The sequence below is a fragment of the Macrotis lagotis genome, chromosome 1 (assembly GCF_037893015.1).
Source record: "Macrotis lagotis isolate mMagLag1 chromosome 1, bilby.v1.9.chrom.fasta, whole genome shotgun sequence".
Taxonomy (NCBI): Eukaryota; Metazoa; Chordata; class Mammalia; order Peramelemorphia; family Peramelidae; genus Macrotis; species Macrotis lagotis.
The window spans coordinates 503650674-503678085 of record NC_133658.1 but is presented as its reverse complement, the minus strand read 5'-3'; the positions used below and the strand labels follow the sequence as shown (position 1 = coordinate 503678085).

General features: G+C 36.8%; 1 protein-coding gene across 3 annotated transcripts in view; it reads right to left on the bottom strand.

The window, feature by feature from the left end:
- Positions 1–24289, bottom strand: part of SETD4 (SET domain containing 4) — a 41915-nt gene extending 17626 nt beyond the window's left edge. For 2 of the 3 annotated variants that reach the window (XM_074214028.1, XM_074214030.1), the window contains exons 1-6: positions 23826–24289; positions 20456–20564; positions 18493–18588; positions 13144–13181; positions 8940–9028; positions 1597–2026 (exon numbers count right to left, since the gene is read on the bottom strand). In XM_074214028.1, the coding sequence (XP_074070129.1) occupies positions 1597–2026; positions 8940–9028; positions 13144–13181; positions 18493–18588; positions 20456–20531 (729 nt within the window). In that variant the 5' untranslated portion in view covers positions 20532–20564; positions 23826–24289. The remainder of the gene's footprint in view (positions 1–1596; positions 2027–8939; positions 9029–13143; positions 13182–18492; positions 18589–20455; positions 20565–23825) is intronic. The other variant, XM_074214029.1, reaches the window with a different exon arrangement.
- Between the last annotated feature and the right edge of the window lie 3123 nt (positions 24290–27412).

Below are 27412 nucleotides of genomic sequence, written 5' to 3'. Positions count from 1 at the left end.
TATTTAAAAGAAAGTGAATCTTATCTACAAGTACCAACCTCAAAAGCTTGTAAAGAAAATATTAGATAAATCATGAAACACTCTGTGGTTATAATAAATGTCTGAATAGCATTATAAAGTAATTCTACTCAACACAATCAGGTCTTTCCACTCCCTACCTTGATCACAGGTAACCTGACCCCATAGTTAAGTCCCCGTATCAAGTCACAAATGAATTATTTATACCAAAGTGGTCATTACTTTAATGAAATTCCCTTCCTCCTAAAGACAGGTTGTGATATGCAGAATACATAAGGCCTATTACAGCAATTTCCAAACTGGTTTCCTTGCCACAAGTCTTTCTCCAGTCTTCACTTTAGCCCATCCTAGAAATTACTGACAAAGCAATTTTCCCTGGAAGCAGATTTGATTTGCCTTCACCACTCAATTACTTGTAGTGGCTTCCTTTTGTCTCTTAAAAAAAAAATAAACCCTTCGTTTAACTTGCAAAGCCCTATACAATCTTAACATATTCTAGCTTTCTAGCCTCATTAGACACTGTTCCTTGTCTCATCCTCTACAATCCAGGCTGCTTCTCATAACATCCTGTCGGAATACATTTTCCTCCTTATCCTAGGCCCTCGAGGTCTTCAAGACCCAGATTAAGCCTTATCTTCTGAAAGTAGTCTTTCGTGAACTGATACTGAGCAAAGGGAGCAGAACCAAGAGAACACTGTACCCATTAATAACAACATTGTGAGTTGATCAACCTTGATGAATGCAGCTCCTCTCAGCAGTTCAGAGAGCTAGGACAACCCTGGGAGACCTGTTTTGGACAATGCTATGCACATCTAGACAAAGAAAAACAAAACAAACAAAAAACACTACAGATTCTGAATGAACACTATATTCACTTTTTAAAAATTTCTCTTATATTTTTCCTCCTATCCTATTATTTTCTTTCTTTTCCCTTGGTCCTAATTTCTCATATAGAAAATGACTAATGTGTAAACAGTTTAAACACATACATGTTCAAAGTTCATTATACTGTTTGCTGCTGAAGGGGGGGAAGGGAGAGTAGAAGAAACTGTGTAACATAAGTATGCATATGGATGAATGTTGAAAAACTTTCATAACATATCATTGGAAAAATAAAATAAAATATCAATTTTTAAAAAAATTAAAATTGATAAAATTGAAAAATTAAAAATTGATAAAAAATATTTAATTAAAAATTGAGACAGACTCTCTAGGTCAAGTGCCCTCACTGCCAAACTACCTTGTAGTTAACTATTTTGTATATATTTGCATTTATTTTATATTTATCCTGTGCATGCACACATACACACACACACACAGAGACACTAAGCACATACATTTTCATCTATATGCATATATTTATATTTATATATATTTGATATCTCCCTAATTTGAATATAAGTTCATTGTAAGTAGGGAATGTTTCATTCTTTGTAGTCCCAATGCTTAGCAGAGAGTCTGGCCCATAATAGGCACTTAATAACTTTGTGTTGATTGATTTTTTATTCTACCTGCTACACAAAATCAAATTCTATGAGTATGTTGGTCTTTCCATAAAAAGCAAAATACATTTCTTACCTGAACTCCTGGGCTGTGGTTCAACAGATCTAAATATGGAGCTAAAGCATATACATCTGGCTCTGCCGAAAAACATTGTTTCCGTGTATGTTTCATGTAGACTGTTCTGGTGTTAATGGTACACCAAGCCCAAAGAAAAGCATTATAATGAAAAATGTGTTCCACATCCTCAGTAAATAAAGATTGGAGAGAAGAAAAGAACCCTCTTGAAGAAATGAACAATTCCTGAACATATATCCTCTGCTCTTGGGCTTTCATTTTTAAAGGTCTAGGCAGAAGTCTTACCACTTGCGGGTCTAAACAAACAAGACAAGTATAGGCTTTGGGTAAAACATCCAGATAAGGCTTCCAAGAAGACTTGTTTCCTATGTGTTTTTCTGAAATTAAAAAGGTACACAGAGCCAGCAAGGGAGATATGGAAGGCATCCACCTATTAAAAAGTAAAGATTTTGAAAAATCAATTCATTTTACTACAAAATATAAACCAGGCTAATGTTCTAATTTCACTATGTTCATTTATGTAACATAATCTGCTCCCTCCTAGAAACTATTTCCCTTAACTTGAAGTGACATATAATGGCCCACTCTAGTAGTATGTATTCATGCCATGGCATCAATCAAGGCTCATGAGAACACATTAGGGTTTGGTTCATTTTACTAGGCTCTTTTCTCAGAAAAGAATTTATTGTTGTTGTTTCAATCATGTCCAACTTTGTAACCCCAAATGGGTTTTCTTGACAAAAGATACTAGAATGGTCTGCCATTTCCTTCTCTTAATTCATTTTAGAAATGAAGAAATGGGAAAATTAGGTCAAATGACTTACTCAGAGTAACAGAGCTATTAATTGTCTGAGACCAGATTTAACCTCAGGTCTTCCTGACTCCAGGTGCCACCTAGCTGCCCAGAAAAGGATAGGACATTCATATGTGCACTTGATTCCCCCACAGCCTTTGAATAAGTTCAATCCCAATAAATATAAGGGAGATGGGGGGAAAACTGACAATCTCAAGTCAAGGAGCCATATTTATTTGTATTACATATTTTCAGTCATCATTCACTCTCCAGAAATCACCACTATAACTCAATTACTCCCTGACTCCTACGAGCCTCTTCTTCCATTAGTAAATTGTTCATGGGCAGCCAGATGGTACAGTGGACAGAGCACTGGTCTTGGAGTCAGGAGGACTGGAGTTCAAATTCGGCTTCAGATAGTTACGCTGTGTGACCTTGGGCAAGTCACTTAACCCTGATTGCCTTGTATCCAGAGCCATCTCCAGTCGTCCTGATCCATATCTGGTTCCTGGACCCAAATGACTCCTGGAGGAGATAGTGAGACTGGTGACTTAGTACAGCAACCCCTCACTCAAATCTAATTTATATTCTTGTCATGGTATCACTTCCTTGATGTCATGGTCTTCTTCAAGAACAAAGGACAATCATTAAATTACATATAAACTCTTTTTTTTCTTTGGGGGGACTTTTTTTGCAAGGCAATGGGGTAAAGTGGCTTACCCAAGACCACACAGCTAGGTAATTATTAAGTGTCTGAGGCCGGATTTGAACTCAGGTACTCCTGACTCCAGGGCTGGTCCACTGCACCACCTAGCCACCCCACAACCATTAAATTATTCCTGGAATCTTTATTTTAGGGAAAGGCCCAGCCCAGCCATTCCTTATTTTCTGGACTTTCCCACCAAAGTACTAGCAACTTCTTCAACTCCCAACCCCCCCCCAACTTTCAGCATTCCTTTTATATGTTGTTGCTGCAAATGGCCAGCTCTCCTTGAAGCAGAGAATGTCCTTTTTTTGTTTATTCTTATGCCCCTAGCACTTAACAATAGTGCCTGGCATCTATATAATAAATGTTTACTGACTGACAGAAGCAGATAGTGATGGATGCCAGCAATGTCATCCCAGAAGGCAAAGAACAAACTTCATTGGTACAATACCATAAAGTTGGTAGAATAGTTGAGTGAATCAGCTCTTGTTTACTGTGGTCTCAATGTACAAGGTCATGATTATGTAACCTTCATCAAGCACAAAAATTGAGTGATACTGGTATCTACTATTCTGTTTTTTTAACAGTGCATCCTTAAAAACACATGCATATATGAGTGTAGTGAGCAGAACCAGGAAAACACTGTACACATTAACCAGCAGCATTGTGAAATAATCAACTATGATGGACTAAGCTCCTTTAAGCAGTTCAGTGATCAAAAAAAAATTCTAAAAGAGTTTTGATGGAAAATGCCATCCACATCCAGAGAAAGACTATAGTATCTGAATGCTGACCAAATTTGTCTTTTTTAAGACTTATATTTTATGGGTTTTTTTCCCCTTTTTCTCATGTTTTTCCCCCTCCTTTAGTTCTGATTCTTCTTCTTTCTTGACCTAATAAATAGGGAAATATGTTAAACATGATTATTCACGTATAACTTATGTCACATTACTCACTATCATGGGGAGGGAAGGAGGAAAATGTGGAAATCAAAAGCTTATAAAAAGATGAATGCTGAAAACTATCTTTGCATGTAATTGAAAAATATAAAATAAACTAACATTCAAAACATATGCATACACTTCCTTCTTAAGGCTTTAGGCAACATAATTCTCAAATCATAAGCTTCTGATAGTCAAATAAAGATAATAATATTTCTTTGCCTTACTTGAATCTGAAATTTGATATCAAATCCTTCCCAGATTTAAGTCTTGAGAAATATTCTACAACTCTGTATTTCAACTTGAGGGGTGGATATAGATTATATCCAAATAAGAGAGGCCTAAGATTTAGAGGTAAACCCTTAATTGAGAGTTCAAGAGGGCAAAGACTATATTTCAACATACTTAATATATAAGGGTCAAAAACCACTAGTTTAATCATGATTAATTGCATGAGCAGAGTTATTAATGGCAATGATTAATATGGTAAATATCAATGAGTAATATAAGTAAATATATTCCCTACTTCAAATACTACTCTCATAGAGACTATAAATACTATTACTATTAACAGAGTCAAATGAAATGTTGAAAAAAATAATATGTATTGGTAATTTTGAAACAACAGCTGAAAAAAATCCTGGCATGAAATGTATAGTCTTCTGTGGTCAGGGAGGTTGTACTATATTCTTATCTTCATGAGAAATAATTTAAAATTTCGTAAGAAATTTAAATTAGTATATATAGTGAACCTGTTAATGGGGAATGGGTAGTGCCACCACAAAGATCAGGGTTCTTGGAAGTGAAAATTTTCACTATTAGCCCTGGACTCAGGATGTTTTCATTTCACAAGCTTGAAAGTTTACAGACTAAACTTTTTCCTAAAGAAACAGTAAGTTCCTTAAGGACAGGCTGAAAAACAAAGGTCTAGACAAGAATACTTAGGGGAAAGAGAAAGGAAAATAGTCACGGGCTCAGACTCTAGTGAATGAATCCAACTTGGAGGGGAATGTGGGTCAAATTTTTAGTCTTGCTCATTTTCTGTGCAAGGAGGACTTGGAAAAGTGGGTTAAAGGGGGGACCCATTCCTCTACTTGACTGGAATAGTAAGAGGCAGGAATGTGGAGGAAGGGTAGAGAGATGAGCTGAGGTTACTCTTATCTTGATGAATTTACATTTAACAATGAATTTATGTGGAATTATTGGACAGAATCTGCATCTGACCGGGATCCATGTAGCTAAAGGAATTCCCAGAAAACAGACAGGTACAAATAATATTTTCCTAATATTAAAAACACAAACAGATATTTCTCCTTCAACAAACCAAATGGAATAGTACAATTTTTCTAGACAAGTAAAGAATTATCAATTGATACACTGAGGGTTTGAAGAACTTTGACTGGGATCTTTCACAGAACCAAAATACTGTAAATAGCACACACACACACACACACACACACACACACACACACACACAAACACACTCAGACAGATATTAGATATATATATATATATATATTTGCATATATGCATGCATTTGTTTATTATAAATTTCACTTCTTAATAAATTGTAAATATTTGGTCTTTTTGATATTTAAATATAGAAAAATAAATGTAATTATTATTGGGAAATGAGGTTTTCTTATAATTAATATTTAATATACTGAGATATCTATGAGAAAGTACAAGTTTATAAAACTATAAGGATATTTTTCATTCATATATAGATATATATAGAGAGATATTTCAATTGTTTTAGAACTTGGGATGAGGAGTTGAGTCAATATGGTAGAGAAAAGGCACGTTTGTGGGGGTAGCTAGGTGGCACAGTAGATAGAGCACCAGCCCTGGAGTCAGGAGTACCTGAGTTCAAATCCGATCTCAGACACTTAACCTAGCTGTGTGACCTTGGGTAAGTCACTTAACTCCTTGCCTTGCAGAAACCAAAAAAAAAAAAAAGATCTGTTGCACCTGGGTGAGAATGGAGCACATCAGTGCAGATGATGCCCCAAAGACCAGCAGTTGACCTTGGGGGCTCCTGAATCAATGGTAGAAATGGCAATTCCCAGACCTCTCAGTCCACTAAGAGTAGATGGGTCAGACAATTAGTCAGAAGGAGGTTATAGAAATCTCTCTGCTAACATTGGGGGAAAGACTCTGTTGTATTGCCCATACTTGAATATGAATCACAATTTTGGGTCTCAGTTACAGGGAGAAGAGGAGCACAAGTATACCAGCAGGAGGGAAACCAGGACTCTGATCACAGTTACAGGATGGAAAAGAGTACTAAAGGTTGCTCACCGACCACAGCAGAGGTCAAAAGAGAAGTAAACACACCTCTCTATATCATACCACCTTGGAAAAGTCAAAAACTTGGAAGTCCCCAAAATTATCTCTGAAAACAGAGGCACAAAAAAAAAAGAAAATCTGAAATTTGAGACTGTGGCCCCTGTACTCCAAAAACAGAATCTCATTTAGACAGTCACTTGGCTTAGAGCTAAAAGTCATGAAATGGACTAGAAAAATGACTAAATATTAGTAAAAGATTCTGATTATAGAAAATTATTATACTGACAAACAAGAGTAGAAGGGGAAGGCAAAGGGGAGGTGGGGAGGTCAATAGAATGAAGGATAGATTGAGGGAAGTAAAAGGACATTCCATTCCTGAAACTATCTTTTATTTAATTAATGTTCAAAAAATAAAGTCATACAAATGTTATTGATGCCAGGGAAAATATGTCTGACAAAAGGTTTCAGGGGTCCAAGTAAACATGAAAGAATTCACTTAAAAGTCTGACTCTGAGCTACAAGCAAGTTTGGGGACAAAAAAAGTTTATTTAAGTCCTGCTATAGTACTTGTAGTATAGTAGAAGCTAAGGGAAAGAAATACTAAAGGCAAGAAACCACTGATCTTCTTAGGGGGATTAGACTCAGTAGTCACATCAGCAGCATCAACAATGACATTAATTAACAGAAGAGGATGAGGAGTAAGGGAAGGTATAGGAGTAAGAGAGGTTACCTAGGGAATCATGCTCCCCAAGAGTACACTGCCTTCCCAAGGAAGACAACAATCAAAGGATAAGTGGTAAGGAAGGATATAGGAGTGGGAGAGGTTATTTGGGGGAATCACATTCCCCTGAGGTTGCCCTCCCAAAGGAAGATGAGCAACTCAACTGAAGAGTAAGTGATATTTTTAAAGAGGTAGGAGGAGGTACTTTAGGTATATGCTGATGGGGGCAGAAACTCAGAGAGCAGAGATGAAGTCTTTCCTTTCAAGCTAAAGAAGGGATCCATTCTTTTGTTAATAGGGGCTTTTCTAGTGTCTTTTTGGAATAAGATAAGAGAATATAAGCCCTGCTAAAATAATAAAAGAGAGCTTCTGATGGGGAAATATTTTATCAAATTGTTCTATTAATACTGTTTAAAATCAGTTTGAAGTGGCTGACTTTGAGAACTCTTCCAGGAAAGTTAGAAGGCTGGGAATGTGTGGGTCCATCTGCCCAGTACTAGACTTTTGGGTTCCCTACATTCAAATGTTTATGCTTACATCTCAATTGATCTTATTTGAATGTTTGTTCTTGATATACATCTCAACAGACCTTGCCAAGGAACTGCTCTCTTGAGTCAGCAAATTATTATATAACAACTTAACAGATCTCTACCTTGAAACCCAATATGCTGTTTGTCCTTCCTTCTCAAAGACAATCAAGACATCTCAGATGTGATGCCAAGACACTGAAGGGAACTGGATTTAAATGAAGGAGTGTTGTGCAAAGTCCCTAGTCTCCCTTTTTCTTCTGGAGTCATCTGGGTCCAGTGGTCAGATATGGATCAGGATGACTAGAGATGGCCCTGGATGAAGTGGGAAATCTTGGACTTTTTAAGCTAAGGTCTTTTAACAGGTTTGACTGAGGCAATATCCCCTCAGAGACTGAAGCAGGTTAAAAAGAAGTGAAGCAAAGAAAGGTATATTTTACCTAGTATAAAAGAAAAAAAAAATCAATCTGGAAGGGGAAGAACCCTCAGGGTTTCAGGTCAAAACAGAAACAATCATTACATAAAATCTCTCAGTCTGAGGAGAGGGCCTTCTTCTGGCTTTGCACTTCTACCAACTACCTAATACATTTCTTTCTCAAAATATTTCAGATTTCATCTCTTCTAGCCCAGGTCCTTCACTATGTCAAAGGTGCTTCAAATGTTAAAGGCTTCAAGAAACTGTGAAGAAGCATATAAAGGATCTTCGAACAAATTCAGTTGGATGTGGAGTTAAGCAAGTAACTCAGGTCAGCAAGGAGGAGCAGTAGAACAAGTGCTGGATCTGGAGGCAGGTAGAATCATCTTCCTGAGTTCAAATCTGACCTCAGACACTTCGTGGCTGTGGAACCTTGGGCAAGTCTCTTAAGGTTGTTTGACTCAGTTTCCTAATCCATGAAATGAGCTGGAGAAGGAAATGGCAAGTATCTTTGCCAAAAACCCAGGTCAGCCAGGTGGCTCAGTGGATAGTGCACTGGCCTCAGGGTCAGGTGGAGCTGAGTTCAAATCCAGCCTCGAACACTTAATAATTACCTTGGGCAAGTCATTTAACCCCACAGCTTTGCAAAAAAAAAAAAACCCAAATGGGGTTAAGTTTATGAAAAATCAGAAACAACAATGAAGTCACTCTGTGAGCCTCAGTTCCTCAACTGTAAAATGGTTTAGATGGAACTCTATGGTCCCTTCCGTCTAAATCTAAAATCCTTAGAACAAACTGCCAGGAAATATCAGCTTTTTATGATCACAACTTAAAGCTGTCAAGAATTATACAATTTATCAAATTTTCTAACCTGACAAATATACCAACTGTTAAGAATTATTTTAAAAAAACCCTTCAACCATAGGAATTTTTTGTATTATTATTACTTACTTAGTAATGTAATCTCCCAAGTAGCTTTTAATCACTGTGTCTGTAGTGAGCAGACACTTCTCAGGCAATGAAATAATCAGCTCTCCAGGCTTGCAAAAAGAAGAAACAAATTTAAAATCATTCCTTCAAGAAAAATTTACCTGTAAAAAATAGTCATTCAAGAGACATCCCATGGGGCGGGCGGCTAGGTGGCGCAGTGGAAGTCAGGAGTACCTGAGTTCAAATCTGGTCTCAGACACCTAATAATTACCTAGCCCTGTGGCCTTGGGCAAGCCACTTAACCCCACTGCCTTGCAAAATCAAAAAAAAAAAAAATAAGAGAGAGAGAGAGAGAGAGAGAGAGAGAGAGAGAGAGAGAGAGACATTCCAGAACCAACCTCACTGAAACCTAGTCTCAAAGAAGTCAAATCCAGCTTCAGATACTTAATAATTACCTACATGTGTGGTCTTGGGCAAGCCACTTAACCCTACTGCCTTGCAAAAAAACTAAAAAAATAAAAATAAAAATAAAAGAGTCCATCAATCACTTTAAGAGATGTCAAGTTCTCTTTCTCCTCATCTCAATTTTACAGGTTAAGTAACCAGCCCCCCCACTGCCAGGCTTTCTTCCAAAATTACAAAACCTAGACATGTTAAGTGATTGGTACATATGAGACTCCAAGCATGAAATAAATTAGCAACTTTTTTCCAGGGAGAATTCAATTCTATACACATATTACATGTGCCAAGATATTTTGTTAAATCTTATACAGATACAAAGATAATTAAAAAAAAACTATCCCTACCCTCAGGGAGGTAATAGTTTAGTCGCGGAGACATGGAAAGCATTCAGATCATTAAAATAACAATTAGAATTGGAAAGGTCTAAAAGTTTTTCAAGAAATACAATTTTAATTTTGATATTTACAAGTCCAGAGGGAAAGAACTTTAGAGGTCATTTAATTCAACCCCCTTGTGCCATGTGCAAGATGGTGGGCTTACCCTGGGTCCCTAAGCTAGCCTGGGCTTATTATTAGCACAGTCTCCAAAGGGAAATGAACATGGAGACTCAGTCAACAGCTGCCAACCTGGAATGTGTCATTTATGGAATGGCCCCATCTTAGGCAAGAGAAGGGCCAGTGGAGAAAGCCACAATCTCCAGGTCATAGGTAGGACTTAGTTAACTTCTCAATTAGAAGCTCAGAAGTCATGGCTTTGGAACATGCCCAAGAAGGACAAAGACTGTTGCTCATTTCTATACAATGAAGCCTCTATCAATGTAACCATGATTTTAGCTTCAAAATAGTTAATGACTGGATTGTTCCTCACTTCCCCTTACCACCAAGAAACTGAAGTGACTAAGAGGCAAAATAAAAGTACAGGGTATAGTCGAAGTTGTTTTCTTGAACCTCATCTTGTCTAAACCCTGAACAGAGACTTCTGACCAGGGCCTTCCCAGTTACACCCTCCCAGATTCCTGCAAATCTCGATGAGGTCTGACTGAAAGCGGTTAAAGAGTCTGGACATTTGCTCAATCCTCTATCAGGTGGAGGTAGAAGAAGGCTGTTATCTTGGATCCCTTCTCACATTCAATACAGAACAGATTTTTACTTGAGCCTTCATTTGATCTGGATGGCCTAAGCATCTCTAGCCTTATTACCACATTTCAAAGGGTAGAACTTCAGTAGCTTCAGAGTCAGTCTTATTTCTATAATCAAGGGATGCCAGGAGAGCTATGTACCCTTGTTCTTTTTTCTACTTCATCATCATCACCAGTTCCTGAGCAATCATGGATTTAGCAAAGTCCATAAGACTCTAGGAGGGGAATGGACATAGAAGCTAGGGCAGCTGCATCCCTACAACCTAGAGATGATCGATCATCCAAGGGGATGGATTTGTCTAAGACCATCAGAGGACACAGGGAACATGGTTACTTGCCCACTGTGAGACTGAATTCTGACTACAAGCTCCATGACATCAAGGTACCTGGACTAGTCCTTCCCATTCCCAATCTTCCACTCCACTTGCCTTTTACTATAAGTATCAAGGAGAGGCTTCTGAAATAATAAAGATGAGGAGGACAGAAGTCAATCTCCTCCATAGAGCAAGTGACTGCTCACCTCTTACTTTCCCTCCATACAAAAAATCCTCCCCTAAACCTTAGCCTGGGGACACTGCCTAATAACAATAAGTAGCCTGTGGCCTATAGACTTCAGGATACCAGTCAATAAACAGCTACAGAGACAGAGAGTGGATTCCTTGAGTCTCCTCTATCTACCATCCCTCATTCCACCTCCAAAGATAACTATTCTCACCTTTTCAAAGGGAATAAGAGAGTTCTCTGTGAGTTCCTACCATGCCTTCTGCAGGGAGGTCCCCATTTTGGACCAGGGACTCCAAAGCCCTGGAGGAGGTAGCTGATATCAGACTATGCCAGCTATAGATGGAAGACAAGCAGGGATTTTTCAGAATCTGCTAACAGCAGTTCACAATCACATGAACACAATGAGAAGGCTACTGTTTATTCTAAATATGGCAAACAAGATCAAGATAGACAAGAGAGAACTAGGATGACATGTGCTAGAGAGCCCTCAGGGTGATTGCTCAGGGTGATCTTGAAAACTAGTAAAATGATAAAGCATTTCTCTTTCTAAAAAAAAAAAAAATTAGTCCCTTCATTGCACAATGCAAATTAGACAACTAGATAAAGAAGATCTTGTTTTTTTGTCCAAGATCTCACAAATTGCTAGTGGCAGAGGCTGGTCCTGCAGTCCTCAAATTCCAGAATCCAACATTCAGTTTGCTATACCACACTGGTCTTCATAGTTCATTGCCATTTAAGTGTTAAAAAGATACTGAATCATTCCAATTTAAATGACAACAATGCAACTAATGAATTGGACTGAGCAGACAGCCCAACTGACAGCTACTGTGTAAATGTAAAGTCCTCCAAATTTAAATGTTGTTTTCAGCTTTTCTCAATGAAATATAAATATGAAAAGAAAAAATTTAATAAGAAAAATAATTAAACATTTTTTATAACCTAAAAAAACAGAAAAATAACTGTGGCACAAGAAAATGTCAAAATGGTAGCATGAAAAGTAATTGAGTCTTTCCTCAATCTTTCTCCTATGAACATAAAACTTAACCTATTAACTATAAAATCTCTGAAACACGACATCACAAAAAAAGGACCGACATTTGATCATGAACACATGAAAAGGTGTTTTAAATCACATGCTTCCGCATACTTTAAGCCCAACAAGCTGTACTTCATCAGGAGGCTATTATCCCCCACAAGATGCAAAGAATTATATGTCTTTATTTTACTCCAGAATGAAGCTAAATATGCCCACCTGAAAAAAATAAAACTACATACATACTAATATTAGAACATACATTTTTAAAAATTGATATTTTGTTTTTGTATCACCTATTTTCATATTGTATCCTCTACTTAGTATCATCCTTTTAACAAATAATTTGTAAAAGAACACAAAAATAAAACCAATCAATTCATCAAAAATGTCTGACTAACTGCAATGTTCCAGACCCACAGTCTCTAACATCAGCAAAAAAGGGACTAAGTTTTCTCATATTTCTTCCCGGTAGCTTGGTCATTATAATTTTACAACATTGTTTCAATTGTTTGGTCGTTTTTCCATTTACACTGTTATAATGTTATGCAGTTATTGCACTTTGCATCAGTTCAGTTATGTTTTTTCATGTTTCTAGATTCATCATTGATGGTTCTTACAGCAAAATAAATTCATTACACTTTTCTCTTGTGATTTGTTTTCTTTTTTTAATTATTTCAATTTTAAATTTAAACATCAATTAGGATCAATGACTGTTTCTACAACAAAATAATTTTCCATTTTGTTATATTTCTCTCATGACTTTTTTCCTTTTCTTTTAATTGCTTTAATTCTAAATTTAAACACTCACAAAGATGAAATGGTCCAAAAACAAAGTAGAACAGAAAAAAGGATTATAATCTGTTTTACACAGCAGCATTTCAAGTAAATTCAACATGTTATTTTTCAAATTTGTTCCTCTTGCCTTTGATTCCTACTGACCTCTTTTCAACATACAAACATTAAATATAACCATGAACAAAGGATCTCAAAAATATAAGGAAATAATTTGATTTTAAATTATAAAACAGAAGCGTAAATCTATAACTAGCTGTTAAAGTTCAAGGGTGGGGAAAACCAGTACCAACCTGCAAGGATTTAACAGCCATGAGCCCTCTTCCTGTACCTAAAACAAGGGGGGAAAAGACAGAATTACAATCATTTATTTTATTGTCTCAAAAGCATAGTATTACCATTCCAAAAGATAAAAAAAAGATCTTCAAAATAATGCACAAAATACTATTTTTAAAATTTTTTTAAATTTTTTTTAAAGTTCATTAAAAACAGAGACCAGAAGTCTTATTTAATTTTGTATAGGGTTCAACAGCTAATAAATCCTCTTACTGATAACATCTCTTCAGGATGTATTATCATTCTCTCCTGGTTCTCCTCTAATCTAGCTACTTTTTTAATTTAAATTTATTATTATAACCACATGCAAAGATGGTTTTCAACATTCATTTTGGGAGTAAGATTTTGAGTTCCACATTTTTTCTTTCTCCCTCCTTTCCCTCCCCCCCTCCCCTTGCCAGTGAGCAATCTGATATATAGCCTAACTATTCTTTCTCTGTCTCCTTTGTTTGATCCTTATTCATGGTAAGCAAAGGAGACATAGGAGTAGTCAGAATCAAAAATATTAAGTAAAGTTAAACATAATTGGAAATTTCTAGAAATAGTGGTATGATAGAGGCAAGGAAATGGGTAAGGCAATAGTTTCTCTTGAAAAAGAGAATGGGGCAGCTAGGTGGCACAGTGGATAGAGCACCAGCCCTGGAGTCAGGAGGACCTGAGTTCAAATCTGTCCTCAGACATTTAGTAATTGCCTAGCTATGTGACCTTGGGCAAGTCACTTAACCCCATTGCCTAAAATAAATAATTTTTTTAAAGAAATGAAAAAGAGATGACCAGGAAGCAGACTTCCTTTTGTGCCAGTAAACTAGTACTAGGAATTATGCTAAACAATGAAGGATACAAGGGCAAAAAATCCCAAAAAACCAAAAATCCCTGCCTTCAAGGAACTCAAATTCTAATAGAGAAATAAACAAGCAAGTAACTACATACAAATAAGACAAATATAAATAACTATGTGTATGCATGTGAGTGTGTGTGTGTGTGTGTGTGTGTGTGTGTGTGTGAGAGAGAGACAGACAGACAGACAAATTAGAGGCAGTCTCAAAGGTCTCAAAGTCACTAAAATTAAGGACTGAGAAAGGTTTCTTGCCAAAAAGAAGACTTAAAGTGAACCTTGAAGGATATCAAGAAAGTAAGGAGACGTAGAAGAGGAGGAAGAGAGTTCTACACATGGAGATAGCCAGTAAAAACACAGACAGGATGTGGAGAGTGGACTGTGGGGAGGAACAAGAGGAGGCCAATATCTTTGGATTACTAAATACATGAGGCAGAAGAAGCGGGGAGGAAGAAGACTGGAAAAATGGCAGCCAGAGAGGGAGAGGAGAGAAGATTTGTGTATGTTATTCACAAAAAAAACAGTCTCAGAATTGCCAGGAACATGAGAATAAATAACTTGTTCATGTTTTCAGGGTATCAGAGACAAGGCTTGAAACCAGAAGCCCCTGACTCCAAAACTAACATTTTATGAATAAGGCTCGTTTCAAAAGTTTCTCCTGCAGCAAATATAAAAAACGTTATTATCAATTTAGAAAGAGACATTAGACATTACACTTGAGTTGTAATTATCAAGATATTCATACAAATGGAGTCATAGAGAACATGGGTTTTTATTGATCTTTGAAATAAACTATGACAAACACAGAAATGTGATTAGAAACTCTCCCCTTGATGAAGAAACGTTAAAAGAGAATTTTATGTGAAGTGAGTAGAATGAGACTATTAAAAGTGATGGATTGAGAAAAATTGCTTTCCTATGAGGAAAGAGGATAGAAAGGGTTTTATTAATGGAACTTTTTAAACCTTTAACTTGTACAGAGAATGAACAGTGTTGTTGAAGACAGTTATGTTAAACCCAATGAAATAAATGGAGTGGAACTATGTCCTCAGAAATGAAATAAAACTGCTATTGGCTATGAGGGTTTGATTGCATTACTGTAAATAGTTATCTGTCTTGGTTATTGAATTCACTGTTTTCAAAATTATTGTGCATGTAATTTATTATTTACTTAACCCTAAGTGGTTATAATATTTATTATTAAAATAATTGAGTATGAAATTTATCATTTATTTAACCCTAGGAGATTAAATTATTTATTATGTAGAGATGTAGTTACTACTGGGAAAGGTTTTTCCAATTCATTAAATCAATAATTAAATCAATGCTTAAATTTTATTAATTCACAAGAAAATATTCAAACATGATCCTAGATTATCAATTTGGGATAATAAGATTAAATATGGGAATGAGTCAAAATGCAGACTGAAGAGTAACCCATAAGTAGCTGGAACAGACACCAAAATCCTTGCTATGTATGGTAAGAAGATGTATGACACCAGGGATATCACACTTAAGGTCATTAACCAAATGGGTCCAAATCAAAGAAAAATGTAATTAAGAAATGTTTAACAAAATACAATATAACATAGATAAGTAAATCTGTAATTTTCTAAGTCACCATGATTCTCAGGTATTAGCTTCTATTTGTATCTGACACATGTTGCTTTTCTCATGCTGAATATCCAAAAATGAATGAATTCTAAATAATTCTTTCTATAACATTTTTTTAAATGTAATCTTTTAAAATAGAAAAACTCCAATCACCATTATTGTGCTTCTATGTTTTTTCTGCTTAGATATTTCTCTATAACATCCTTTATTCCACTCTTACAGTTCTATTCTAGATGCTATGAAAAATATCCCTAGGATTTTCTGATATCATGCCTTTATGTCAGCAAGTCCTTGGTTAAAAAATATTGACTAAACAGGGCTAATTTCAAAGACATGAGACATACCATCTGACATCTTTCTCTAGAATTACAACTGCCCAGATACTCTTCAGCTCAAATAGCTGTAATTATATCTAAGTGAATTATTATCCAGTCCATGACATTTTCATTTCATCCATATCAGACTGGTAAATGTCTTCCCTTAAATGAATATGCATTTTCTCTAGCATCCTACAGAAAAAAAAAAAAAGTATAAGGTATAACAAGCACGATTTGTTCTTAGTGTGAAACAGACTCCGTTTCAGTTTCTTTGAGTTCACATTATTTGCTGGAGTAGAGAAAATTTGAAGAGTAACAAAATCTGTATAAATCTAGAGAATCCTCAGCCTTTGTGAATTTCAAACTGAGAAGCAAAATGGGCTAAACCTCACTCAGACTGGTCCTTGGGGAGTTTGGGTCTGAAACAACAATGAAACACATCTGTAATTCATCTATCAGTTAACAAAAGGAGCTTTACTTAGCCATAGCACAACAAGGACATTCATCCAGAAGCAGTGTTCTAGTTTAAAGCCTTCAGAGAAGAGCTCCATCCCCTCTTATGACTGTTTTGAACTCAAGTGACCATAAAGCTATGTCAATGACCCCAGTCTATATCTTCTCAGACAATCTGATCTCAAAGACACAGTTTCAACACCTTTTTAAGGAGAAACTAGTCTAATTTGCAGTGTGTGAAGGGAGGGGGTAAGAGGGAGAAGACTTATCAGAGGACCTAGGACAGAGTTCTCATCATAACATTCAACTTAATTATGATTTAAAATAAAGTGGGGTAATGGGCATTGGCTCCATCCCCAAGAAAACTATGGAGATCCAATCAACAGAATAAAGCTTCATTTTATCCAATCCAATCCCTGACCAGGTCCATCTAGTCTGCCACAACTACCTTCAAGGCAATTCCCAAAGGAAGAGTCCTAAGCATCCTAAGCATAGGAATACCTAGGCCACAGTCCTGGGGCCTTCTCATGTGTCTCTCCTCCTCTTGGAATCAGCTTCCATAGATTTAACTATAGTCCTTTTTACATAAATTCCAAATCTATATAACTAGCCTTATCTCTTTCCTGATCTTCTGACCTGTATCTTCATCACCACTTCGATCTTCTATAGGTATTTTTTTAAGGCTTTTTTGCAAGGCAAATAGGGTTAAGTGGCTTGCCCAAGGCCACACAGCTAGGTAATTATTAAGTGTCTGAGACCAGATTTGAACCCAGGTACTCCCAACTCCAGGGCCAGTGCTTTATCCACTGCACCACCTAGCCGCCCCATTCTATAGGTATTTTAAACATGTTCAAAAGATAACTCATTATCTTCCCCCCCTAAAACTAACTTCTTCCCAACTTCCCTCTTTCTATTAAGGGTTCCATAATTCTTTCTGTCAACCAGATTCTCAACCTAGAAGTCATTTTTTAGGCAACTAGGTGGTACAACAGAAAAAGTGCTGGATCTGGAGTCAGGAAGATCTGAGTTCATATCTAGCCTCAAGTATTTTCTGTGTGACTTTGATTAAGTCAATTAATTTCTATTTCATGGGATAATAACAGTACCTACTTCCTAGAAGTGTTGTGAAGAGAAAATGAAATTTTATTTGTAAAGTGCTTGGCAGAGTCAGTGGCCAAATCTTGTCCCTTCTATTTCCTCTATAGTTCTTTTATCCAACCAGTTATCTTTACCCCACTATCAATCAACCTTCTCATCATCATGCTGTCCCCCCATACAAAAAATGCTCTTCCTCCTTATCTTATTTCTTGGAACCCCAGGGCTCATTCACCTAGTCTACTATGTTATGGAATTTTTTTTTAATTCTTTATTTCTTAAATTCAGAATAAAATAATTTTTTAAAAAGTCTTTTCTAGTTCCCCAGTTTTAAATGCCTCCCTTTCCCCCCAAATTGTACCTATTTATTTTATATATGTGTGTGTGTGTGTGTGTGTGTGTGTGTGTGTGTGTGTGTGTGTGTATGCCATACCTAACCTACTTTCTATGAATATAGTGTATCCAGATACATAATAGTTGCTGATTGATGGAAAGAACAATGACTTAATTCACTTCCACCTAACCTCTCTACAAAAATAAAGAAACCTCTCAACTCTAGCAGCTCACTCCACCCCCTGGACCACTCCCAGCCCTAAGGCCCCTTTCTCTGGTTGACTGGTGTCTTACAGAATTTCCATTTTAGAAGTCCAGGTCAAGCATCTCTTCCTTTCTTCCCAGGTTCACTGCTAACCTATTTCCAAAGGACTTTATCATGCCTCTCACTGGATAATTTCATCCGTCCCTACTCTCCTCCTCCACTTTTCAGCTCCCTTTTTATGTATTATCTTCCCTCATTACTATGTAAACTGCTTGAGGATAGAAATTTACTTTCTGCTCGTTATTTTTCTATTCCCAGTGCTTAAATCTCTAGCTCAGGGTAAGCACTTAATAAAATGCTTGATGTTTTGACTACTCAGATAAATCATTAGTGGTTTCTATATTTCATGTCAGTGCCTCCCTCCTAGTATTCTGATTTTACTACAAAACCTTACCTGAAAATCTTGTTGGCCTTAGATTATGATCTTCGAATTTCCTTTCTTTCAGCCACTTCCCAAGTTCAATAAATTCTGATTTGTGACTCTCACTCACTTAAAAAAAAAATAGAAGAAAAGTAACAACAATTACTATGTAATCAAATGTCAGGTTTTTTTTTTTTAACAAAAACCCTGTAGTGTCAGGAAAAGTATGGGAATAAAAAATAAATAAATAAAACATGATTTTCACTTTCAACAAGTTCATAATCTAGAAGGAGGAAATAAGGCTAATTCACAAAACAATTAGTAAAGTTACGTACTAACCTATGTTAAATAATAAAAATTGTAAGAACTCAAAGAAGGAAGAAGTACACCTACATTTTTTTTTTCAAATAAAACCCCTATGCTCTGGATATGAAGAGAACTTAAATGAAGTTTCACTACTGAGGTAACACTAGCAAATGGAATCTCAGTCTTTCAGTTAAGAAGCTGTATCCAATTTACCTTTCTGACATAGGTAAGTTACTTAAAATGGACATACTTAGAAATTTTCAAGAAATGCCTTTGATTTCAAGAATATAATGTCTATCTGTATTGATATAGGGAGCTTCCTCTTTGGGAGTTCTCTATATAAATGAACTCAAAAATTCAAACAAAAAAAATTTAAGGTTAGTTTTGAAGGATGAACAGCATTTTATAGGTAGTGGGGGAAAAAAGGGAAGACATTACAAGCTATGGGAAACCACAACACTGAAATATAAATGAAAATGAAGTCAACACATTCAGGTGACAAAAAAATATAGTGGCATGACTTAGAGCTAGGTTTGTACATAGAGGAGCAATGGGGGAATGTTGAGAAGGAAAAGAGAGAAGTAGTATAGGGATGTATAAAAACAAGCTTGCAAAATAACTAGCATCAGAAATTTTTTGTTATTGCTATGCTTCCTAGGTTAAAATATTCAATTTAACCAACTGGAGCAATTCCAATTAGGAATTTTTATCTTTGGTTAGCTGGACCTTGAAGCTACATTTCATGAAGTTAACTGGTTCTGGTTGCCCAAGGATGTTTCAGAAGCCCAATGTTAACTTTTATCAGTAGGTAAAACACATCATTTATTGCTATTATTATTTAGGTGTGTCCTTTCATAAAAGAAATGACTATTTTTTTCTCATATTAATAACAATTTGCTGAATTAGGATTAAAGGGTTTTCCACAGAAATCAATTGGATTGCAGGAAAACCTTGGAAAAAACTTTCCCAACCAGATGGAGAGAACTGGTGAATTCCTGTTCATTGTGTTTAGTCGGTCTGGTTTGGAGTAGAAATGTATTCCCTCTTTGATATGTTGTCTCTTGCACCTGTGGGCCTTTGCCCAAGCCTTCTGCCAGGCAAGGCACTTTCTCCTCTTCAAACCTACTTCTAAAAATCCCTAGCCTCTTTCAAAGCTCAGTTCTTTGGGAATTTCTACATCAACTTTTCCTGCTATACCTGACTGTGAATACTCCCACTTCCCCAGAATAAATTATGTTATTTTATTTATTTATTCATTCATTCATTCATTTTTTAGAATTTTCAAGGCAATGGTGTTAAGTGGCTTGCCCAAGGCCACACAACTAGATAATTAAGTGTCTGCGGTCACATTTGAACCCAGGTACTGACTCCAACGCTGGTGTTCTAGCCACTGCACCACCTAGCCACCCCAATTCTGTTATTTTATACTTAATTTGTGTGTGTATATATATATATATATATATATATATATATATATATATACCCCACAACAGAATATAAACTCAAGGCAAGGACAGATTTGTATCCTCAGTCTTTCAAAGAACATAAAAACTATCAGGAAAAAAAAAAGAACTCTCTCAGGATATACTGAAATGTTTCTCATAAATAGCTTCTGTGCTCATTACAGAGTTGGTTTTATCAAAATGTTAGTCAAACACTTCTTTCATATCAATGAGAATAAAAATTGTACCTTTACTCAACTCTGAGTTTCTGAAAGATTTTCTTCTTCTCTGTCTGCTTGTTCTTCCTCTTCCTTTCTTCTTCATGACGTGGATATAATTTCCATATATCTGCCTTAGCTAGGAAAAGAAGTATATATTTTCCCAGTACATGGAGTAAAAACATCTTTGTACTTAAAAGTGATACAATAAAAATTTTAGATAACATGTAATTATTATCAATGCTGCATCTTTATTAATATTCTCTCCATGTGGGAGAAAAAATGATGAACCCAAAACCTTAACAAAAAATGATTAATTGAAAATTATCTTTGTATGCAGTTGGAAAAATAAATAAATTTATTAAAATTAAAAATCATTTTTTTCAAATAAACCTTCTTTTACTAACTACTTAATGGTCTATAAGTATCTGATTTCATTCTGCTACCAAGACTTAAAAAACCAAAGAAAGCCTAAATGAGGCTTTCTAGAAAATCATCACAAATTCAGCATGTTTGAGAGAGAAATCATTATCTTCTACTAAATTTGACCCTCTCCAATCCATCCTCCACATGGCAATAGCTCCCTCTCTACTGATTCTAAAATAGAAAATAAAATTCATAATTTGTCATTTTAAAGGAATGAGATGTAATTTTAGCTTAACTATGAGTCAAATCATAATAATAGCTAACATTTAAATAGCACTCAATGAAGCACTATGCTAAGCGATTTAAGATTACTAATTTTTTTTTTTGTCTTCACAACCATCCTGGGAGGTGGTAAATCTATTTATTATTCTTATTTTACAGATAAAGAAATTGAATAGGATCACATAGATAGTATTACCTGAGGGCAAATTTGAATTCAGGCCTTGAATACAGGCTGATTTATTCCTGTTTGTCCTTCTTTAAGTAATCAGAGTTGCACAGTCCTGGGCCTCACTGCCTCCAGTATCATGACCAAGTCAAGATTAAGGATAAGGTGGATGGCCTCTTATTTTAGATATCTGACCAAGCTTACAGGGTCTGCTTCATGGCCAGTGGAACAAATTGTCCTCATCTGCCCATTCCTGGACATGGTTTTTTAATATGTTTATGCATACACATAAATAACTTTATTTCATCACATAACTATAATATGCTACTGAGTCTATACTCCCAAAGAGAAAAGGGATCCATGCAAACAAAAATATTTATAGCAGTTCTTTTGGTGGTAGCAAAGAATGGAAAACTGAGGTTTGGGGAATGGCTAAATAAGTTAAGATGGATATATGGTATGTAATGCTATTGTGCTATAAGAAATGATGAAGGGGAAGATTGCGTGAGAACCTGGGAAACTGTATGAACTGGTGAAAAGTGAAGTAAGAAAAAAACAGGCGAATGATTCATTCAGTAACAATACTGTAAAGATAAACAACTTTGAAAGACTTAAGAAGTCTGATACACATAATTACCAACTACAATTCCAAAAGACTCATGATGAGATTGCAATTTATCCACCTCCAGTTAGAGAGCTGGCAAACTCAGAAGGCAGATTTAAGTTTTTTCTTTTTTGAACATGATTAGTACAAGAATTTGTTCTGCTTTATTATACATATTTATAAAGGTTATTAAGTAGGGGAGTAAGTGGAGAAGGGAGGAAAATTCAGAACTGTAGATAAAAACAGATAAAAATTTTAAAATATATATATTAAAAGAATTTTTTAAAAATTACATAATATAGATGAGGTTATTAAATTTAGATGTGAAACATTATAATGTCTTTTGAACTCATGCTTGGCTGCCTTGCATTTCATCTTTACTAAAAATTAAACTATCAGAGAGAATAGAGAATTCCAGTGGCAAGGGGAAATTATTTTTTAGTTATTATAATTTTCTATGTTGAAAGTCCCTTTCAAAGATTAGCATGTAAATTTTATTATCAACATTGTTTTAGGTTAAATTCTTAATTGATTTTTTCTTTAAATATTATTTCCAGGACAGGGAGGTGACACAATGGATAGAGTACAGGCCCTGGAGTCAGGAGGATCTGAGTTAAAATCAGACCTCAGACAATAATTACCCAGCTGTGTGACCTTGGGCAAGTCACTTAACTTCATTGTCTTGCAAAAACATATACATACATATAGACATGTATATTATATATATATACATATATGTATATATATATATACATATATATGTATATATATATACATATAATTTCCTAGTAGAAGAGGAGCAGGAAGAGCAGCAGCAGCAGCTACCTGTCCTTTTATCATAAAATCAACTCTAAGAGGCAGCTGTTATTCTTATTCCCATTTTACAGCTTGGGGGTAGCTAGGTGGCACAGTGGATAGAGCACTGGCCCTGGAGTCAGGAGTATCTGAGTTCAAATCCCACCTCAGACACTTAATAATTACCTGTGTGGCATTGGGCAAGTCACTTAACCCCATTGCCTTGATAAAAAAAAAAACAAGGTCACACTGCTAGTAATTATCTGAGGCTGAATTTGAACTGGTCTTTCCATTGGGCCTCCGTGACACTGTAGAATGGTTTTGAGACTCTGAAACTTCACAGAATTAAAATCGTTTTTGTAAATGGGTAAAGAGGATGGGAAAGATAAGAAGCATGTCAGATTTTTTTTAAAAAATGTATAGACAGGGCGCGGCTAGGTGGCACAGTAGATAGAGCACTAGCCCTGGAGTCAGGAGTACCTGAGTTCAAATGTGACCTCAGACACTTACCTAGCCTTGTGGCCTTGGGCAAGCCGCTTAACCCTATTGCCTTGCAAATACTAAAAAATAAAATAAAATAAAAAGTATGGGTCTCATCAAGAGGTATGAAGAAGCAAACATACCAGAAGAGAATTTCCTGAAGAGTTAATTCCTATAAGTAAGGATTCTGGGAATGGAAGGATCTCAAGATCTTGTCACTAGCTACTAGCAAAGATGAGATTTAAACCTGTCTCCAGGCTCTTCTTATTTTCTGCATTTTCCAGTCCATTGTGAAATCATCTCAATAATCTTTGTACAGTAAATAAATAGTGGCTCAGTGCCCGGGGCGGGGGGGGGGGGGGGGGGGGGATCTGCAATACTAGATGTGGGGCAAGTCACGTGACCCCGCTTGCCTCAATTTCCCCTTCTGTAATAATGAGCTGGAGGAGATGCACCACTCCAGTATCTGCAGGAAAACCCCAAATGGAGACACTACCAATGGAATCAACTCAAAAACAGGTATTTATGTTAAAATCCTTTTACAGAAACCTAATTATTAAAGAAAAAAATCCAACTAGAAAAGCTACTGGTTGAAAAGAAATTTCTCTTGAGCACTAATCAATATTTTTTCAGTGAAATGTTTGCTAAGAGCTTTGCCCAGAGCGATTTAACTCAAAGTCCAAGGAAGCTCCTGGACCAATACTTACCAAAGCATTGCAAACAGGTAACACTTTCAACACTCGCAGCAAAGGGTCCCCAAACTAAATGTCAGACAGACCCCGGGGGGCGTAGGCTGGGTCACCCCGGTTAAAAGTGGCCATTTTTCTCTCTCCCAGCCCTGGAACTCTGATCCTGAAGCCCCAAAGAGGGGTCCTTCTCTCTTTCCCCGGTGGTGGAAAAAGCCGAGCCCCACGGGCTCCCCCACCCCACGTGTGTGGAGGAAGCCCCAGAAGCGCGTGAAGGGGGGGAGGAGAGGAAGAGGAAGAGGCCTGGGGACCGGGAGGAGGGGAGGAGGCGGGGCCGAGCGCGGCGGGCCTTGAGAGGCGGCTGCATGACGTCATCTGGAAACGCTTGGGGGGGCCCCGAAAGTACTTGGAGCCCCCCGGCCCTGGGATCCCGAGCCCGGGTTCTGCTCTTTCTGCAGCTGGAGCCTCGCCCCTCCCCGCGTCCCCCAAGCCTAGGTTCCGATTGGGGGATGGACGGGCGGGGCCGATGCTCCCCGGGCCCAGCCCTGGGCCTCAGTCCCGCTTCTGCTACCCCGGGGCCCCTGATCGCAGGAACTCACAGAACTGTTGCAAAGGTCAGCAACATCCAGTGCTACATTGTATCACGCTGTTCTAGACTGTGCCACTACACTGGAGCCATACCTTGCCATATCGTCATGCCATCTCATCCTACATTTCATACCATACTACACTATTCACACCAAACCATACCATACTCTATTATATCTTTGTAAATTTATATATTTAAGGCCGGTGACAGCATGAAGGAAGGATAACTATCAATTATAACATATTATACTGTATTGTTTTATACCATACTATACATAGTAAGTACTTTGTAAAGGTTTTCTTCCTTACTCGAGGGGATCTGACTCTAAAGGCCATAGAATGCCCTCACATTGCATATCTTTTGGTAAGTCGAACTGTGGATGAGCCCACTCTCCTGTTGATCTATCTTATCTTCCAGCAAACATTATGAGAGTTGCATGCTGCCAGTTACTTGAACTTCCCAATGACTCCAAATCTCTTAAATCCATAAGGTTTATCTAAGGCTGGATGAGCCCATCTCAGGATCATGGCTCAGTCACCTGTGCTCAAAGAAAGAAACATGGACTAGAAAAGGCAGCTAGAATTCATCCTGGCTCATCAAGAGGAGCATATGCTCACTTTATCATTGGTACAGAAGAGAAATCCTCCTCCTTCCCCCTTCCTTCTAAAAGGATTGAAGAGAATAAAAAAAAATGAGTTGCTTTCTCTCATTATCATAAAGATACCATCAAATCACTCTGGTTATTTCTCAACATTACTATAAGAATAGTCTAGTTCACATATCACAGTTCCCTGATGTACTTTTGCTCTCTCGAGTTTAATGGCAGGACTACTGAAAAAAAGAAAAATGTTGTTGCAGCCTCTTTATACTCACCATGTGTCTATTTTTTTTTACCTCAAAAGAAATGCTTAAAACATAAAAGTGATATTTATCTTAATTCTTCAGAGGTAGTAATGTTCCATCAAATGGCAACACTGATAAGATGTTTTTAAAAACTAGACTTTTGTTTTAGAGGAACAAGCAAAGAGATTTATTAATTTCCCAAAAGGGATCTTGTCTGTGTATCTCCTTTTTCTCAATTCATCTGTACTGCCTGCACCAGATTTAGCTACAGTTAGATAAATTCTATAGAGATCTGGGGTGTATAGGGAGTTAGGGTAGGTATATACCCCAAACATATGAAGCATTCCCCCCCCCAGGAGAATGGGGGATAAGCACAAAGGAGCTGAAGCAGGAAATATGGACCCTTTTGAGCTCTAACACTCATCTAAGATGACCACTGCATCCCTGGCCATCACCAGTAGATCTTACATTTGTCCTTGCCATTTGACTTGGATGTCTTTGAAAGAGAGCGAAGCTGAGAACTCTGACAGAACTTAAATCAAATTCATACCTAGGAGTAAAGATATCATCTCATGGTGTCATTGGTCCTTTTCCAAAACGAAGTACAAACAACAGAACTGAGTGGAATATTCCCTCTTAAGAGTTAATATTCTTAGTGAAGTCCTCTCAGGGTTAAAACAAAGACAGACTATTACCCTTAGATTATTCTTAGAAGAGAGAGAGAGAGGCCTTGCATTCCCAGTCAGACACTCTCCCGATTCTGCTAGGGAGTGAAACAGTGGAATACTTCCAGAGAAGAGATCTTGCAGTCTTAGTTAGCCACCTGTTTGATAATGGACTGTGAGAACAGTAGCCTGCCTTCTCTTGTTTGATAAGTGCTAGTAGAGTCTTTTAGAAGATCTTGCATACTCAGAGATTAACAAGTCATTAGAAATCTTCTGATACCCTCATCATCTGGATCTTATGAAACCTTTTATTCTTCTCTTTGTTGCTGGGTAGATTTTTTTGAGTAAAGATTGTAACTGAAAACCTTAATCAATCAGGTTGGAAGAAAGGGGGCTGGGGGAGGGGGAATCGTGCTAGGCCATATAATCTTGCTTGACTGTCACCTTGGGGCAACTCCTTCATCTTCACTACCTTTGTGAGACTTAGGGTGCCCTTTTCTCCAGAAAAGCCAAAATAAACTTTCCTTTTCACTCAGAGGAGTCTCTATATTTTTTTAAGTGGATTCTTATCCCACACAGAACCAACTTAGGATAACTAAAGAAATGCATGTTGAAATCTTGGCAGCATTTTTCAACCATTTGAAGAGATCAAATAAACTCTTTTGAATCAATGTATATCTCTTCCAAAAGGCACTATGACCTCCTTGAGCCAAATGTAATCAGAACAAAGACATAAAGCCTGAAGGAATTGGAACAATTCCCTTTCCACTGGGAAAGGGATCCTCATCATAGGAATGAATACTTTGGTGCATACACATATCCTTATCTTATAGCTCACTGGATGTGTATCACATGAAGATCCTTGAAGAGGGTTGTGGTTTTGTTGTAGGGGGTTTTTTCAGTAGTAATATCTTAGAAGCAATTCTGAATGATCTTGAAACATGAATTGGAGACAACAAGCTTTGCTGTAAAAAAAAAAAAGACTTTTTTGGCAGCATTTTGTTCTACCGATTCTAAAGTTCTTTAAAAATATTCAATGAACAAGAAATACAATATTCTCTATATCTTTCAGAGGTACTTCTAGAAATAAAAATGGCACTAAAGAGAAAAAAACTGGAAAAACATCAATATTGCACCAAAGTTATATGGAGAAAATCTGTGCTGGAAGGGATATAATTGTTAAGGGCTTTGAGGGACCAACTTACAAAATATATGAAAGAGGCAAAAAATGTTAAAGGTGTCAGGAGAAATCTTAGACTTTATTTTATTGACTGGTAAAATTTTCATTTTTTTTAAAAATAGATTTTTGACTTGAGGAAGCAGCAGAGTCAACAAAGAGATATGTAATTTTTCAAAAGGGATCCTGTCTGTTCACCTCCTTTTTTTAAAGGTCCCATTCCCATTTCAAGGTGTCTCTCTAAAGAATTACCACTCACAGTCTGTCTCCTAATCAAGCAAAGAGCATTTACTTTGAGGTTGGGCAGTGTCACACTCCTCATCTGACTCTTCTC